The following is a 19,216-nucleotide window of genomic DNA, read 5'->3' as shown; positions in this document are numbered from 1 at the left end:
TAGAAAGGCCAGTCCCATTCCAGCAACTTTAGAGTGGAACCCCTGCTCTTTGTGATGAAGCAGTGGTCTGCCTGCAGACATCCAGCATACCCACAGATAAGACAGAGCTAAAGCTCTGCAATCAGAAAAATTTATGTCACCTGTTTATTGGAGAGCTCTGACTCACTTGGAGTGGGTGGACCTCTGCAGAGAAATCACTGCTTCCCCACAGAAAGCAAGAATCCAATTCTGAAACTTTCTGGCAGGAAACAAGCTTTTCTACTCTGACAATAGCCACTTAAAAATGAAAAAAATAAAAAAGTTATTGAGCCTCTTTTGAGCCTTGATGCACCTAGAATGTATTTAGCTGATTTTAAAAGAGTTCACCTGGGCTTTAGTATGAACTGTATGAAGAATATTTTTCCACATTACGTCATCTCTTTATTGATTTGCATTGGTTTTATTGGTTTGTACATACATTTTTATAATACAACCATTTTAAATAGGGCCCTTATTTTTTTACAGGTCTTGAAAGGTTTTGAGGTGCACATAGTTAGCATATAAAGGCAATTAAAATTAAACAACAGAAATGCAAAAACATTTTGCAGTTTATTTCCTAAGTGTTCCAGTCAATGGGGTATGTACAAACTAATATACCAAAGACAGTTGAAGGTGAAAGATATCTTAAAGCTTAATTCAGACAGTATTTCAAAGTCAATATCACACATTATATCAGCAGAATGTGTTGAACTGCCTACAATTTTATGTACCAATAAACTGGAAATTGAAAAAAGAACTACTTTTCAGTAGCTTATGCCACTTTTCATCATTTTGCTTAGAGATCAGTCTAATAAGGAATCAATAAATGAATTATTTTTACCTAACAGAAAAAATAAGCTCTGTAAAATAATCTACATATTAAATCTATGATAATACATTTAGTAACCAGAGCGATATGCTGCACACATATTTTTGAGGCATTAAAGAATTATCAGACCCATTTATTACTTAATATGTGCAATAGCATCAACACAAAAAAGCCAATTTAACATCGAAAAGTGAACCTTGGCTGTAACATTGATTATCCTGGAATTTAAAAAATAATTTTACTATTTCACATACACTATGCATATTATTTAATACTTTGTAGTTTCATGATTCTATTATTTTATAGAATATTCAAGTAAATGTCAGCTTTTCTTTCTTATCAGTTAATTTCTTTTATATCTTTCATAAAAAATGATTTTTTTTAAATTACACCAATAAATGGACAGAGCCATCAATCGTCTTAAGCATTTGGCTAGGTATATTATTTTGGACATGCTCATTGACATGAGATAAAAGCTCTCCATCTGGCCATTTCAGACTAATTATCTTCTTCATGAGCAGCCTCAAACAATAGGAGTCAATGGGTCTCTTAGAAAGCATTTAAGACAGGTAGGCTGACCATACATGCTTTGTTTTTGCTTTGTTTTTTTTTTAATGGATTCCTCCATCCACACATGTAGGATGAAAGGAAAAATTATCCCTGCTGTACCAGTGTAGTCTGACAGTGAAACTCCTCCTCTGTCAGAATACACTGATCAGCCACTGTGGCCTATTGGCTGCAGTTGGCTGATCATCAAAAGTTTTCCAACAGTTCCATGAGACAGAAGTAAATCATTAGATCAAATTCTTTTGAGAGGTAACAACCACAGATGAGTCAAAATTCAGCTGCTAAACTGGATATATTTTGATCAATCTATGGGCGGCTTTACAAAAAAACTTGTCAATTTGCTTATATTTCCCATGTAAATATCTGCCACTGTCTGTGGTGTGGGGGCAGCAACATTTCACTCCCCTACCCCCTTCTGTATAGCCATGAACATGTGACCCACATTAGAATGCCTTCACTATTGTCTATATGTGTAGTATAAGCAGACAGATAGCTTATTTGTGTCCTATAAAAAACACACAAAATTTTCGTTAGTAGCACAATACAGGAAAGTTTCCACTTTTCTTTGCTTAATGGATTTAGAAGGCATTTGTTAGTTATTCAGAAAAGTTATTTAATGCATAAATACATACATGGCTTTCAGTGCAAGTATGACCAAGAATATACAGTTATGTACAACACTGCATCCTTCGTAACTATGATTTCCTCTTTTGCATTAATTTCACTTTTTTATAACAGTAATATATAATAGTGCAGACGCTTTTCTCTTTATTTGCATATTTTGGGAACTTAAATTCTGTATAATTTTAATAGAAATCCACATTACAAAATAAAATAATCATATAAAGGCATGGTTAACTGCATATAAGATATGCCCAAGAAGATATGTCCAAAGGTAATCATGGCTTTTTCCCAGATAGCAGAAATACATTTAAGTGGATTATCCTCTTTGGTTTACAAATTTCAAACAAAATAAAACAGCAGTTTATACAGCAGCTCAAACATTGTTTCCTTAAATATTTCCACTTCTACCAGACTCTACATGAGTTATTTCCTCGGTTCATTAATGTATTTTCTGGACAGCTGAAAGTTTTACGGAATTCTTCAAAATTACTCATTGCACCAATTACTCTGGAGAGAAAAAAATATATTTTGTCATTATTGAATTAACCTTTATATTATAGATGTAGATTTTTCATGACAGCTGGTAAGTACCCAACATTTTTATAACTCTTACATATTTTGTCACAGAGGTTTTACCTGAAAATGCTAATGACTAGTCATTTCTTTAGAGTTTATTAAAAGTACTGCTGGCCCTGTGAAACCTTGACCACACTAATGAGTGAGCTTGGACACCTGCTGATAGTGTAAAATGGTGGCCTGCTTCATCCCAATTGCTGTGCTTCCCAATTGGCAAGTGAGGTTGTGCATAATAGCGATAGGCTAGTAGGTATGTGTGGAAGCTGTAAAAAAGTAGGCCAGTAGTCTACACTATGAGGAAGTTCCCAACCTGACTGATTGGAGAGCTGGAGTTTCAAGAGGCCTATGGCACTTTTGCAAAGTTTTCATGGTTCATGGCAACAACACAAGGTAACTGCACTTTAGGCATGTGATAAGGTTTACAAAAACCCAAAAGACAAGAACAAATCAAATAAATAGTTACATAAATAAATGTTTAAAAAAAAGCAAGCAATGGACCACTTTTTCTGCTCTGCTTCTTTGGCTTTGCTTCTATGTCTTTTAGTGACAGGCGTAATTTTTAGTATTTCATATCAAGTGCTTATTAAGGGGTATATTTAAAAAGCAGTGAATGTGACATTTCCCAAACATTAACACATGGTTAATCATTACCTGTAATAAATGCATCAGGAGAATATACCTGCTGTAAATATTTGTTGAACGTCACATTACACGCTTTAAATAATTTTCCCTATGTAAATAAACCAAAAATAAGATACATATTTCTATTAATTTAAAACCACACTTTAAACATAATATAGGGGTTACTGGAGATACAGAATGCACAGGGGTTACTGGAGACACAGGATATGCTAAGGTTACTGAAGATACAGGGGACACTGTCTCTGGGGCACAAGAGTGCAAAGGATGCTGGAGCACAGGAACATTGGTGTCACAGGAATGCACAAGAGGCACAGTCTCTCAGGAAAAGGAGTACGGGAACCACAGGAGAGCACTGAGGGTGCACAAGGGGGCAACAAGGCAGAAAATGTTGGGATCATAGGCAGGCTGAAGACACTGAGATATACAGGGGCTCAGCACCTAGCATAGTTATGCATTGCTAGAATGCTAAGCAATATGCTGCCTGGCCCATTAAGGAAGAAACTGGAATCTGGTTGTTGCAGGTTAGTGTGACAGTCTATTCCACTCCTGGGTACTCATAATTTGCTTTGAGGAGACAACGTGGGGGGTGAAATGTTCACAAAACCCACAGACTGGAATCAGTTATTACATTTTAAGAATTTTTATCCAACAAGTTTTTTGGGTTTTATTCTTTTATTTAATACCCACTGTGGAAGTTGCACTGTGAAATCCCACTGATGGTACCAAAATGTGATCACCCACACTTATTCTGTGTAAAAATGTTCAAGTTTTGGTACAGCTTTCTTAACACTAGCCAACTAAGAGTGGCTATCACTGGCACAGGTTAACTAAGCAGTTAGCCCTTTAAATAAATGTTATCCACAATCATGTATTTTAAAGGAAACATGCACCATTCGCAGCTTCTGCTATTGCAATTCTGACCTTTGCAAAAAGGTCGCTGTCATGCCGAGAAATGTTACAGAGTTTACAATATAACTACATCAAAGAGGCAAAAGTTATTTAATTTTTAATTAGAGGATTAAAAAATGTACTGTAGCTTAAAGATATTAAAATAATATTATGTAGCATAGGCATGTTTGTTGTCTTTGATACATTTTTTTAACTCCAGGAGGCATAAATGATGGAATAAGAATAGAATTTGGCTCTGGCTCTGCCTAGTGCAAACGTTTGTAGAAATTTAGGGCTGCACAGTGTTCATTATGATTACCCCCTTTTTGCACACACTGTTTGAGGTTCATCAGACCTTACTGTCATCACACCAAGAGGCAACTTAAAAGGGTTAAAAGGACAGTTAGTGATGAAGCACAACAGGAACCTTGTTGAAAGAAAATAGAACAAATCCATAGATAGAGGCTACTCAGAGACCAGTCGGATTAAATATGAAGGGAATATGAAGAGAAAAGATCTGAAAAATACATTATCAGAAATAATGGGAAAATAAATTCCTTTTTTCAAACAGGAGATTATTCAGGTATTCCACAACATGAATCCTCTCAGAAAAGAGCAGAGCTAAAACTGTGCAAAGCACCTTGGTGAAGACTGGGAAGCTGTGGACAGGCCAAAGAGAAGGGGGAGAATGCAAGTAGCACTGTCTTCAAACAGCAAAATGTGGATAGTGTTCATGAGAAGGAAAAATGAGAATGTGAACGTAGTTAACTCTGATGACTACAGAATATCCCCAGAAAGGGAGGAAATGACCAATCCAGCTGATGCCTATTTGATTTGAGTGTTTTTATATCCAGAATGGGCCAAATGCATCCATTTGCCTTGGGAGAGTGTTGCACATTCAGAACTGGGGTAATGACCCCCTGAGAAAGCAGCTGCTAAACATCAGCAAGAAGTCTTTGCACAGTAGGAAGCAAATTTGAGAGCATGAGGCAGGAGGAAGCAGATTTCAAAACTCCAGTTTGTAGCCCCTTGAAATGACACTCTGGACTCAAGTATCTGTAATTTCTTGTGGCCAGAAAGGCCAACGTATGTCCCCATTCTGACAAGCTGGGATACCTCTTCATTGTCTTGAAGATCCTTATCTGTTGACAACTGTGTGTTTCATACTCAGACTTGGGAGCTGGAGGCCAAAGGGGGATGAAAGAAACTTTTCCTGATCACAGGAGTAGAAAGTCTATCTTCAGATGTGCAAGCAAAGGATCCTCCACATATGGACAGAGAGGAGGCATAGCCTGGAAATCTGGCAGTGTAATTGCCAGGCCATTCATGCAGTAGCAGAGGATCACAGGTTAAAGCTCCAGGAAGTGGTGAATGGAGGAATCCATTAGGATGGAGCTAAGGTCTTGGGCCATGCACTCAGTCCAGACAACAAGGGTCTTGCAGATGGACAGAGGGGCAACTGCTGCTTGTATAGTGGGCACTTCCAAAGAAAACAGGGTCTTAAAGAGGGCCCGTAACCACCTGTCCACAAGGACTTTAAGCACAGGTTTATCTATCACAAGGACTGTCCATTGTTATGACAAGAAATAGCTGGGTCAACTAAATATAGGAAACCCTTCTCAATAGGATATTGCTGATTAAAATGCAAAGTAACTTTTCAGGGTGGGACCAGGCAGGTGAGGCCAGTCACCTTATAAGACAGGTTCTAAGAGTGATCTGGGAATGACTTAGTGGGTTTAGGCAATTTTAGGGAACCTGTGCAGGAGACCATGGGGTGAGCAAACTCTGAGCAGGTTGCTCTAAAACTAGACAAGACTATACCACATGAATAATAGTAGCAATGGTATTCCTAAAGGGTAACTTCAATTTGTGGGGAAACATATAGCAATAAATTTAGTAATATATAATAATGTTGCAAAAAAATAAAAAATAATACATATATAACTGTGACATAAGAAATATTGTAATTTAATATTATTAAAAATGCCCTTTTACTTTTCAAACTGCAGCCATTGTAAAATTTTCTGTAAAATTCAGTGCAATATGGCAACTGTGTACAGAAAGCCTCTAGCAATGTCATTTCCTGCTAGTGTGATTGACTGACTCACCTTCCCAACTTAAGTATATAGCCATTAAGTATGTAGACATAAAATTATGTGGTACTACCAAGACAGGTTAATTACTGGGAGCTTATAATGAAATGCAAAGAGGTCCAGTGGATCCATTGGCTTGATACTGTACATCATGAAGTTTTAAATGTAGATTTTGACCTGTGTTAATTTTTATAAAAGCTGTAAATTAATGTTAGACATATTTTTTATACTTTTCTTTTAATTATTTTTGAAGTAAATGCGATCTCAATGTGTGGATTATATCACTCAGGAGGCTTATATATTTTTGTTTTGGTTTTCACATAATATTATTATTTAAATGTTACATTTTGCTATAATGGTGATGTGATTGTTTTCTAGTTACTAACATTTCTCTCTATTGACAGTTATACATGATCACTTGCTAATATGGCTAACCCTTACAATAAATCTAAATTTATGTATAGAAAGTAAACAACTCCACCCCCAAAGTAGGTGCAGTTATTCTTGCAGATTCTTGTTCATTGATTTGTCACTAAATTGCTGAAACCTGTGCCTAGCAAACCTTATCATTGCACTTCATTGGCAGCGGTCTCTTACAATTCTTATCTCTTTTCAAACTGGCAAATAATTGCTTTATTTAATTTCATCTCCAGTATCCCTCAGGTGTGTACATGATTTAAGCCATTATTATAACTTTTTTATTCCTAGAAATGTTTTACAAAGAAAGATGAATTCTTTGTAACAAATTATTACATATGTGTCAGACTTACACAAGGACTGGAGAAAGCCTAAAACTGTTCATAAGTTATGACTGCATACATTAAACTATTTGCTGGAGTTTTGGATATGCAGCTTTTCTGATGAGTCTTCAATAAAATATTCAGGAGTGCTGCAACCTGCAACTGCTGTTTTTTTTTCTCTATATCACAACTGCTTGGGAAATTCCTAGAAACAAGCAACCACAGAACCCTTCTATGTGCTGTCCACCATTAGATACATATTAGACCCAACAAATAATTTAAAATAACTCACCGAAACTGTGGTGGGCTATGTACACCATTTATTATCTGCTCTCTTGCCGCTTCAGGGCGAAAAGTATTACATCTCACCTTAAAAAAAAAAGAAAAAAAATTAAAATTGCATTTATTTATTTTTTATATTTTAGGAGTTCTGTATTTAAAAAAAAATAATGCTGTTTCTGTCAATAAAGCTAATCTTTACTTCGATTTTGACTATAATATAGCAGTAGGTAAGTAAAATAACTGGGGTGTCCAGGACATTCCAGATGAACTAGGACAGCAAAGTTGAAAAATTAATTAAACTGAAATCACTTAGATTCAAACAATAAAAGTACAGGGAAACAAAAATGCCATTGAATCATGTTAGTAATTCACCAAATGCAAGCTGATTTCCATGAACTTGGATTTGCAGAGATAGGGGATAGCCAGCCACTGAACTGACCATGTGCTACAAGAAAACACCCATGCTTGTGTGCAAATTGATATAAATAGTGGAGGTATCACTTCTGACTGTCTTATGTTGACTCAGTTTTCTTCTCAAGAGTAACACCTGTACCAAGGGAGGACTGGGAACCTTTGGCTTGGGAGACAAATACAACCCAGTGGCCTTTCTTTGGTAAGAAAATATTCTTGTGGAATACATAAAGTGTGCAATGCAAAGAGTTCTATGGCCCTACATCGACTGGTGGGCATGGTGAAAGGTGGTTGCATTTAGTGGACATGGTTTATTTTTGGCATTTGGTCATGACATCTCAGTACTGCAAAAGGACATCATTGTTGGCAGACTTCCCTATGGAAGACGCTGTAATCACAGGTCTGGATGGGGATGACTGCAGGCTTGAAGTGATCAATATCTGAATGGTGAAGTACGGGCACCAGCCCAACATGTCTTTTCTTATTAGAACTGACCCAAGGAGCAAACATGCCCCTGTCCACCAACGCAGTTCTCCCCTGAGCTGTAAACACAGGCCTTTTGAAGACATAAAGCTTTGCTGGCAATTAAATGTAAAACATTTTTATCTTACACTATATTTCACCTATTTTACATATATAAAAGAGTGTGTAAAAAAAATGCCTCTTTTCCTGGTACCCCCCTTGTTGTTTCAAATATGTGCAACGGAGTGACAACAGGATGCAAAGATTGTCTAATGCAGGGGTTTCTAGCCGTTTTACAGTTATAGACCTTCCTGACAATGGCTTTTATTTTATATATGGATAACTGAGAATAGATCAGGTAAAAGAAAATCAGAAGGATTTTATATTTGTTTATAATAAACAGAAAATCACAAATATACACGCTAGCTACACCTATGTCACTTGCATATCATCTGAAACATCTTTTTGGTTTTCAGGTTTAAAAATGCATATAATCCTGTTTAAATTTGTATGTGTTATTCTGAGATCCAGTCCAAAATAACCATCATTTGGTTTCTTTAACCCCAAGGTGTATTGGTACCCTTGGTAAGGAACCCTTGTTTTTTTTAAGGAGCCATTGTATTTTAGTTGTGGGATTCTTAAGAGGGGCTTCTTTCAGATCAGGAAATTTTCTTGCTTTTAAGCATTAAAATTTAGCACTAAGAGGAAGTCATATTGTGTAATGCAGAAACTTTACTTCTTAATCACTAATTCACATTTGGCAGAAAGTCTTACATGAGCATAGCTTAAGAAAAAGAGTTGGTTATTATTAAGATCTAGGCCAGGAAGGAGCATTTCTTCTTTTCCGGCTCTGTTTTCCTGAATCCATTTTTTGTATGCCTGAAAAATATTAAAATAAATTGAAATGAAAGAGTGTAATAGATTACTTCAGAAACAAGGTTACAGTGCTTCCACAATAATAAAAAAAAAAAAATTAAATTGGACTTACAACTGTTGAGGCTGCAGTCACTCAGCTAAGAGGGAACATGTGGCCTTCCTAGTGAGCTGGTGGAGAAAAACTGTCTCCCTGCAGTGTCAGGGTGGTCACTCTGTGACTCGGGCATTCCCATCCTGGGTGCTCTGTGGTGGTTCTCAGGGTGAAAGAAGTTGTAGAAAGAGTAAGCGCAAAAAGGTCCCTTGGGTAGTTTGATTGGCAGATGCGCCCAGTGTGGTTGTTCAAAGGATAGGCATGAGTTGTTTGCCTTGGTAAAATATCCAATTACTTTATGAAAATATCAAGCATATCAAAGATGGCATAATATAATCTATAAATAATATAATATTGTTTGATATTTTGGAGACCTCCTCACTGCTACATCTATTATATTATTTATAGATTATATTATGCCATCTTTAATATGCTTGATATTCTGGAAACCTCCTTACTGCTACATTTATTATATTAGTTTTAAATATAATTTTTGCCTTCTTTGATAGGCTGCATATGTTTGGAGATATCCTTACAGCTACATTTATTATAATATTTATATATTATTTTATGCCTTCTCTGATATTGATTTGATATTTTAGAGTCTTCCTAACTGCTATATTTATTATATTATTTATATGTAAATCCTTTGTGATCTCTGATACATTTAAAATATGAGGAACTTCCTGACTGCTTCATTTTATTATTTGCACACTTCTCCCTTGCATATTTTTTTTTTTTCGCTTTTGATATGTATTACGTTTTTTTACTTTTTTAGACTGTGTTTTTGAGGAATATTAAATATCTATTGTACCCTATGACAACTTTTTACCCCCATACACCAATTGTATCCCCTTGAACTGAGGAAGTGGTAATTTAAAGCCATGAAACACATTTTATTTGGTGAAATAAAGTAATTGGATGTTTTACCAAAGCAGACGAATCATGCTTATGCTTTGAACAACCACATCAGGTGTCTCTGCCAATCAATTTGTCTAAGGATCCTTTTTGAGCTGAATCTTCCTAGCATTTTCAGCATTACCTGGATCGTTTCATGTTTCAAGACTCAAAATGGTCCTGATCATTTTTCTGTATTTAAGTTTTATAACAAATAGCAAAATGTGCCCATTATTTAAAGTGTATATAAAACCTAACAATTATCTTCTCTTATTTGTTTTATTTTGGTCTGTTAAATATACAATTGAAAGTGCTATTACTATTTGATAATTAAGGAAACACTATTGATCTTGCCAGAAATCTTGTGAGCTCTCTGCCTTTGCTGATTGTTATCAATTACATTATTTTATGCAATGGACAATAGGAGATGGACAAGGTTCTATAGTCCTAACTTGTTTCTGTTGTCCTGATACATAAGGGTGAGTGAGTGTTGTTATCCTAGGAATGAAAATGTAATAATAGCAGAATCATCAGATGAAAATACAGAGAAAAAGATTAAAACATGAAAACTAATGCGGCCACCATATTTACATTTAAGGTCTGCCACATTTTTACTTTTACTTTTAGGTTTAGATACACTTCAATATAGGGATGAGATTAAAGTTTGGTCCGAACACAAGTTCTGACTGAACCTTGCGTGTTTGGACGAGTACCTCAACATTTGCCTGTTTAGTGGGAGCTGAGTGCCATGTCATACATGGTATCATTTCTCTTTTATACATGACAGCTTCCTGCTGTTAACAGATGTTGAGGGTGCTAGCAGGTGCAAGCACCGCCAAGTCCTTAACAACCTGTGATATCACTTGTCTCATTCATTTACATGGCTGGGAATTCCATCATTGACCAAGTAGACAAAATGGGGTTTATTTACTAAAGCTGGAGAGTCCAAAATCAGACTCCCTTCTGCATAGAAACCAATCGGCTTCCAGGTTTCATTGCCAAAGCTTCATTGAACAAGCTGAGGTTAGAAGCTGATTGGTTTCTATGCAGAAGGGAGTCTGATTTTGGACTCTCCAGCTTTAGTAAATAAACCCCAATATGTCCATGTTTGGTCAGAGATGTCATGAGATCCCTGCATCTTTGTACATAAACCTAATGACAGAGCTAGAGAACTGTCATTAATGGTGGGAGTACTGAGTGAGTGAACGGGCAGGAGTATTCATGTTTTTTTTTTTCTGACGATCTACATGATTCATGCTGGATTTACACCACTGGACTTTTTTGAGGTTTTTATTTTTTTAATGAATGACTTGTCCAAAACTTGTGTTATTTACAGCTGATTTTTTTTATTGAGTATTTTTCACTTACAGAGGGACAAAGTACCTTTCGGGGGGTAAACTTGGCCCCATATAGTTCAAGGAGGCACATAGTTTTGTTTACAAAAATGTGTACTGTCCTGTTGAGAAAAAAATTGTGTGGTGACCAGAAAAGGGGGGCAGCAAAGGTGTGCACTCCTAAACCATCCCAAGCCACATCCCCCAACATTGGGAGGGCAACTTGCAAGAAAGGGCTGCAAAGCCTCCCCTTCTTGCAAAGACATCCTGTCCCCTGAGGACCTCATCCACACATCCTGTATTCCAAAAGGAATGTGGGGGTCTACTGGGGGTGAATTACAGAAAATTGAAAGCCATATTTATAATAAGGGAACCATTATTCATTCCATTTCCTCCTACAGAGAATTTTTTTACCAAAAAAATGTAAAAGTAAATTAACACAACCAAATGGTAAAAAAAAAATCTTTATTGAAAAATAAATATATCTTCATGTAGATACAACATCAATTACATCATCCAGCATTGGACATCCATGTCAATCATGATGTGTGACACCCAACAATGGTAATCTGCTGCCAGGATGATGCTGCCATGATGTTATTTCCATCACAAGTGATAGTTTCCTGCCACTGCTGGTATTTAAAAAACAGCATTGGGGATCTCAGATGATGTCATTGACTAAATATGGCCAGTAACCCTGGATCCCTAGCCTGTCTGTTTACAAAGACACTGGTGGGGTCCTGTAAATGACCTGTTGCGCGCCTGTAAATGACACAACCCATGGTTTGTTGACAAACCCAAGCTGACAGTAATCTGTCATTTACTATGTACAGTGCTACCACTGCTAAATGCCAGATTACCAGTTGCTGTACACAAAAAAAGGACATCTTAAGGAGTTCATCCTACTGTTCCACAATGTAATGTGCAAGTTTAAAACATTCCAAAAGGATGTTATTTAAGGAATTTTTCTTTTTAACAGTGTTGCTTTTTAGGTGGTGTTAACAGACCCTCTAGCTGCTAAATAGTAATTGGTACATGTCTTCCATGGCAGTGCTCAGCTACTCATGCCTTTTTTAACAAATGCTTGTAAATTGGCCCTAGGCAAAATCAAATGGTATTAGGCTATTTTCTCTCTGGGTCGAATGTTCTACTTAGAATAAATAAGGAAAATACTGCATTATAGTAACTAAATAAAGCTAATCACAGGAAATAAATACTTATGTACTATGATTGTTGGTTCCATTCAACAGTGCTCCACAGCCATTCACTATGGTGCTGAGTGGACTTCACAAACATGAAACGTGCTTGCTCATGGATATCCAGAATGTGACATTTACATGCATATATTTTTCTGTACAATTGCCAATCTGCTGCACTTTTTATATAAAAATAATATCAATTGTTTTTCCAAATACTGTGCATGTAAACAAATTCTTTGGTAAATAAAACAGTTCATATACATGTATATCAGCTGTTCATTCAGCCTGCCAGAAAATCAGCTTTAAAGCTGAACATTCATCCTCTGTTTTATCACTTAATACATTAAAATGCAAAACTTTTGTATGAATTGTTTATAATTAAAAGCATATCTATTCCCCTTCAAGCCATGCATTCAGGAGAAAACTAGCTGATCCTATCAATGCCACAAAAAACATTTTTACATATGGCTGCTCATACCCATTAGTCTGGAATAATGGGATTCATGGAATTATGTATTTATACAGTCAAAAGTTTTCATTTTATTTTTTAAAGTACTCTAGAGCATCTCTTAAACACAAAGCATGCCTCCTTTCCATCATAAATCCAAAATAGAAAGGTTTATTTTCTATTTAAAGTGCATTCACACCTGCAAATGCCCCTGATACAGATTACATATTAGAACTCCAGTGGCGGTTCCCTGAAATTTGCTGTTGGAGACAGCCCTATTGAAAGCATGGGAGGCTGCCATCTCCCGCAGCTAATCACAACTATTTGCATGTAATTGCTCATTCAACAATCATCAGCCCTGGATGCAGACTGCCTGCCAGCAGCCTCTTATTGCTTTAAATGGGGCAGCCTCCTACAGCCAATCACAGGAGCCCCCGCCGGGGTTCTCGCATGTAATCGGCCATTTATCGTGTAAATGCCCCCTTAAAGTGGTTCTAAAGTCTCAAGTTTTTTTACCTTCCTGCATTCTATGCAGGAAGATAAAAACCTTCTGTGTGTAGCAGCCCCCCCCAACTCTTACCTGAGTCCCCTCTTTACCCAGTGATGTTCATGGGAGCCTTGGTTCTCTGGGGGCTCTCACTCCTGATTAGCTCTCGCTGCGGTCAATCACAGCCAGTGAGCCAAGCAAGAGAGGGAGGGGGTGGGATGGGGCTGAGCCACAACTCAGTGTATGAATGGACACACAGAGCAGCTGCTTGGGAGTGTGCCTGCTTGGGTGCCCCCAGAGCAAGATGTTTGCTAAGGGCCGGGGAACATGACGGGAGGAAGGGGCTAGGAGCACCACTGGGGCAACCAAGAAAAGAAGGATCTGGGTTGCTCTGTGAAAAAGCACTGCACAGAGCAAGTAAGTATAACATGTTTGTTATTTTTAAGGGAAAAACAAACAAGACTTTAGTATTAAAAAAAGTGGATATTTTTCACACTGTTTTAATTTCAAGCTTTTTGGCTTCTGTTAGCTCATCTGGCCATAATTTGTCTGGTTATACTTGCTTTTTGACTTTTGACATACTGGGGAAAGTTTAAAACCTCAGACTTTAATTGCACTCCCCACTGGTAAGATTTTCCCACTTTTAAAGAAAAATCTCTTTTAAGAAGATACTAACAGAAATTAAAAACAATTTTAATAGCATGGGAAAGGTCCCCTCAATGTGGAGATATCCTTTGCTATAGGACACAGAATTGATTTAGGGGCTAGCGAATTGGACCACTTTTTTTTTTTTTTTTAAGTCCGCAAATGTGCAAACTACAACGAAAAAACCCGTAAGTGAATCACAAAAAAAGTGCAAGTGCAAAACACCACACGAAAAAGTGCACTTAGGGGTGTGCTTGTGTCCTACCCCTAAAGGGGCTTGGACCGCTTACCCTGATCCCCCGGGGCACGAAGCTCCTGACGGGGACAAGGTTTCCCAATTGGTCCTCCTGGCCAAAAGGCCTGGTGGACCACCTTTCCTTGTGTCCAGCCGAAGCCAGACACTCAGTACTTGGTCAGGGGACTCCCCCGAAGAAGAGTCCCCTAGGGATCAGGGGAGGAAGGAACGAAAAGGCCATACATCCTCCCCCTAGACTTCAGGGTAGGCCCGAGGACCCACACCCTACCATCCAGTGAAAACACACGCATAAGCAAAGAAAAAAGTGACAAACGTGGGAGGTGTTAAATTAAATAAATAAAAAAATTAAAAAGTGGTACCGTGCCAAATTGTGCACAGACCAGGCCCTGAGGCCCGTAGCAAAAATTGCCCTGGACTTAGCCAAAAGGCCTGGTCCTTAGGGCGCTGTGCAAAAAGAATGTAAAAACAGTGACCATGTGCCATGTTCACACAGTGGGGTCCCACACCCAGGTGTTACTAGTGGCACCCCTGAGACTGTCTACTCAGGGGGCGAATTGGACCACTGGACCAGAATGTTAATGATCCTGAAAGTGTTGGATTCTGAAGATTTATGAAATAAGAGTTTCTCCTCTGTTCTGCAAAGACTGGAGGCATGGTTGGTGAGAGAGGTAAATATTAACTACTTTATTTGCAAGGGACACTATAGTGAGAGTTTCTTTATGCCCTCATTCATAAGGTTGCCTGGGGGACAATAAAAACCAGTATGATATGTGCTTTTACCACCCACCCAAAGTCTATAATACAGCTGGAGGGGCTGCTAACATGCCACACTCACAATTCTTTGCATTGTGGCCATGGTAAATTTAACACAACATGCCAAATCATGGGTCCCATTTAAGTCAAGGGGTCGTGTCGCACCTGTGATCCAAACAGTTGGTTCATGGCTGCAGCAAATTAGTCCCATTGTAAACTGAAGTTTGGCGAAAAAAAAAAATAGGCATACAAGAAGCAGCAAGATCCTTAACACTTGACACTGGCTGCTTAGCAGCATTTGTCTGAACTGCTTTTCAGAGTGTGAACCCCTTAATTGTATGTTTCTGTTGTTATTTTGCAGGACTAATGCTAAAGCCATATTTCTTGTGTTTTGAAAGATCAATATCATAATATTTTCTCCCACCCGAAATGATTCTCTCATTCCTCCATTATCTGCAATATTTTCTGCCAACGTTTTTGTTCCTTTTACCTAAAGAAAGATACAAGATAAATAATGAATAGTTAATAATAATGAATGCTGTACAATGTTACGAATTACTACAATGTTTACCAAATAATTGAACTTATCAGTGACAATTAACATCCTTCCTATAGATAGTGTGAAGAAAAACCCATGTGTTTTTGTCTAGTGGGAGAATGTTCTTTCTCCAATGAAAGCCATTGTTGACAAGTTCTTCTACAAGCTCTATTGCCATGTTGGAATGGTCGGCATTCCTCGGAGGGGACATGTACACAGATCATCAGAGCACTGATGATCAGTGTGCCCTGATGATCTGTGTAGCCCCAGCAGCGCCACCTGTCAGTGTCCATCAGTGCCAGCTCTCAGTGCTCATCCATGCCACCTGTCAGTGTCCATCAGTGCCAGCTCTCAGTGCTCATCCATGCCACCTGCCAGTGCCCATCAGTGCCACATCAGTGCCACATTTCAGTGCCCATCAGTGCCACATCAATGCCACATATCAGTGCCCATCTGAGCTGCCTTTCAGTGTCACCCATCAGTGCCAGTCAGTGCCATCTATCAATGCACGTCAGTGCCACATATCAGTGCTGCCAATCAGTGCCACCTATCAGTGCCAGTCAGTGCCACCCATCAGTGCCAGTCAGTGCCGCCTATCAGTGCCGCCTAACAGTGCCAGTCAGTGTCACCTATCAGTGCTGCCTATCAGTGCCATATATGAGTACTGCCTTTCAGTGCCCATCAGTGATGCCTGTCAATGCCCATCAGTGTCACCTACCAGTGCCTCCTCATCAGTGCCACCTATCAGTGTCTATCAGTGCAGCCTATCAGTGCCCATCACTGCAGCCTCATTAGCGCACATCAGTGAAGGAGAAAAATCACTTATTGACAAAATTTTATAACAAAAACTAAGAAAAAACATTTTTTAAAAAAAAAAAATTTCAGTGGTTTTTGGTTTGTTTAAGAAAAAATAAAAAACCCAGAGGTGATTAAATACCACCAAAATAAAGCTCTATCTGTCACAAAAAAAAGATAAAAATTTCATATGGGTACAGTGTTGCATGACCGCACAATTGTCATTCAAAGTGCAACAGTGCTGAAAGCTGGAAATTGGCCTGGGCAGGAAGGGGGTATAAGTGCCCTGTAGGCTAGTGCTTAATGCAACAGTCCAATGCTTGAGCGTTTACTGGTTATTGATGCTCTAGCAATGGACTACTGAATGGTGGTGCTGGATCTCAGCATGGGAAAAGGGCAGGGCTTAGTTTTAACTTGGATAGATGCAATAATATACAGTCTATTGCTGAAGTACAAGGAGTTCCACAAGACACCTCTTTTTAAAAATCATCAAGCCAGTCAAGGACACAAGCAGAGCTGTGGGAGGGACATTGCAAGTCCACCCACTACAGGATGCCTACAGACTGTGGCCCTAACTGGTCTTTATTACAAGAAACTCTGGCACAGAGTCAAAGATCTGGAAGAAATAAACTAAGAACGCCGATATTCCAGAGAAAATACACATGACTCTTGTGCTTCAACAATTCTGGTTTGCTCAGCTTTCAGTTTTAAAGTATTCCACATAATCTTTTGAAATGTTCTGCAATTAACAGATGCAACCAAGGCTTAGTCAGACAATCGATTGCTCTACTGTATAATTGTTGCAACTATTATCATGATTTAGCTTTAAAGTGTTCTTTGTATAAAATTGCTGATAAAGAATTGACCTTCCAGTATAAACAGGGAGGAAAAAGTCAGTTATAATTATAAGTATAAAGTAATTATTAGAAATGTTACCTTTGCAGGAAAGCCTATATGTGGTAAAATAGCTTAAAATAAACTATTACACTGCCGTTGGTTTTTCTAATCCAAATTTTCTGTGTTTTTTATGCTTTTTTTTACTTTTATTTCAATTTTCCTACCTTTTTTGCATAGCTATTGCAACTATTGCCTATTTTTGGACTGGTTCTCATTTATTTGTACTTGTCTTGGCAAGTAATTCTGTTTTTCTTCAAATAAAACAGCAATCTGCTCATAGGTATTGCAATGCTTTCCAGGCTCCGAAAATGATAAATAGTAAATACACATTTTCTTACCTGGAAAAAATGTGCAATTATTATTTTTTGTTAAAGGATGAACTCATCTTTTAAAATAAGCCACATTTTTCTTAAAGCCCAATTCCGACTCCCTACACTCCCAAGAAGTGCTCCTGGATGGAGTTGCACACCCATTTTCCCCACATACAATGTAGGGTTAATAGTCTTCCATTGCACATGAGGATGCTGTGAACCACCCACAGCCTGGGGCAGAGGAGGAAGAAAACAATGCTGGACCCTGATGGAGTGGGGCGCAAGGTAAATATTACAACCTCTTCAAATTCCACTAGACCTAATGAGCATTTAACCCTTGCAGTGTAGGGGGCCACCACTGCAAGGGGTTTGTGTTTTCTCCTTCACAATGTTGAGCTTTAAAGTGCAAGTCTAGCCAATATTTTTCTAGTTTTAGCATGGGAAAGGGTTGGAACATCTCTCAGATTTTACTTCTATCCAGAACACTATTAAATAAATTTGCTCCCACTTCCTCTTCTGCTGTTATCAGTTTAATAATACAGCAAGTGAGGGGAGCTATCAAATGGCTACATAGACAAAGACAGGTTTTTTTTTGTTTTTGCTGTCTGTGTCCCTGTCTGTTGCAGATTTTCCCAAACTTCTGATTTGGTGAAACCCTTGCCAGCAAAATAGAAAGTGAAGGAAAGTCTTTCTAACAGAGACCCAGAAAGCAGATTTTAACTTTTCCCACCTCTAGCCTCACCCTTCAATAAAATAAGTTTATTCTGATAGGGTGTTTCTTGAAAAACCTACATGCATGCCAGCTTGTTTCCAATAATAATCATTGTACTGTTCCACAATACATTTTGTTCTTTCCTTGAACTTCTCCTCGGAATCTGTGGTCCACCATGGATGTAAATTCCCATCTTTGTCATACTTGCGACCTATATAGTGTTAAAAAATGCATAAATTATGTTTGATAAGACTTATAGCTGAACTCCAGGCTACTTACTAAATGCAGCAATAAAATACATATATGAGAACTGTTTTTATACAACCATTATGGACGGAAGGGGACGGGGGGGGGCAGTGCCAAGCCACCATGTGTGTGTGTGTCAATGGACACACAGAGCTCAGCTCAGAAGCAAGCCCAAATGAGTGCCTCCATAGCAAGCAGCACAATTTAAAACAGTTTATTGATATTAATTATTTATTTTTACTGTTTTCGCAGGGCTACTTTTTTTGAACATGTGACCAGTAGCAGAGCACAAGAATCTCCTCCTGCCACTGTTTTCTTGCAGTCAGGCTGGGAAAGAGTTGGGGTTAAGTGACAGCTGTATATATGTTAGGGAAAAAATGTGCTTAGATTTTTTTTTTTATTAAAACAATTACACAGTCATCATGTATGTACAGAAAGACAGGATAATGTAAATTAAATATTGTGTGTTTAGTGTCATTTTAAAGTCTATAATATGTAAAACATAATTTTTAAAAATAATTAATAAAATAATTAAGAAAATGCAAAAAATGTATTTTATGTGAGAAAAGCATATGAGTAAATATTTAAAAAAAATCATT

The 19,216-nt window shown here is 37.8% G+C and overlaps 1 protein-coding gene across 1 annotated transcript in view; it reads right to left on the bottom strand.

The window, feature by feature from the left end:
• Positions 1-397: 397 nt before the first annotated feature.
• Positions 398-19,216, bottom strand: part of PHEX (phosphate regulating endopeptidase X-linked) — a 287,172-nt gene continuing 268,353 nt past the window's right edge. The window contains exons 18-22 of the mRNA XM_089656062.1: positions 18,452-18,582; positions 15,543-15,608; positions 8,907-9,011; positions 7,270-7,346; positions 398-2,545 (exon numbers count right to left, since the gene is read on the bottom strand). Of these exons, the coding sequence (XP_089512188.1) occupies positions 2,443-2,545; positions 7,270-7,346; positions 8,907-9,011; positions 15,543-15,608; positions 18,452-18,582 (482 nt within the window). The 3' untranslated portion in view covers positions 398-2,442. The remainder of the gene's footprint in view (positions 2,546-7,269; positions 7,347-8,906; positions 9,012-15,542; positions 15,609-18,451; positions 18,583-19,216) is intronic.

The sequence above is a fragment of the Staurois parvus genome, unplaced genomic scaffold (assembly GCF_062004578.1).
Source record: "Staurois parvus isolate SC_StPar_1 unplaced genomic scaffold, SC_StPar_1.0 ptg000884l, whole genome shotgun sequence".
In the NCBI taxonomy this organism is placed as follows: Eukaryota; Metazoa; Chordata; class Amphibia; order Anura; family Ranidae; genus Staurois; species Staurois parvus.
This window is presented reverse-complemented; position numbering and strand designations above follow the sequence as displayed.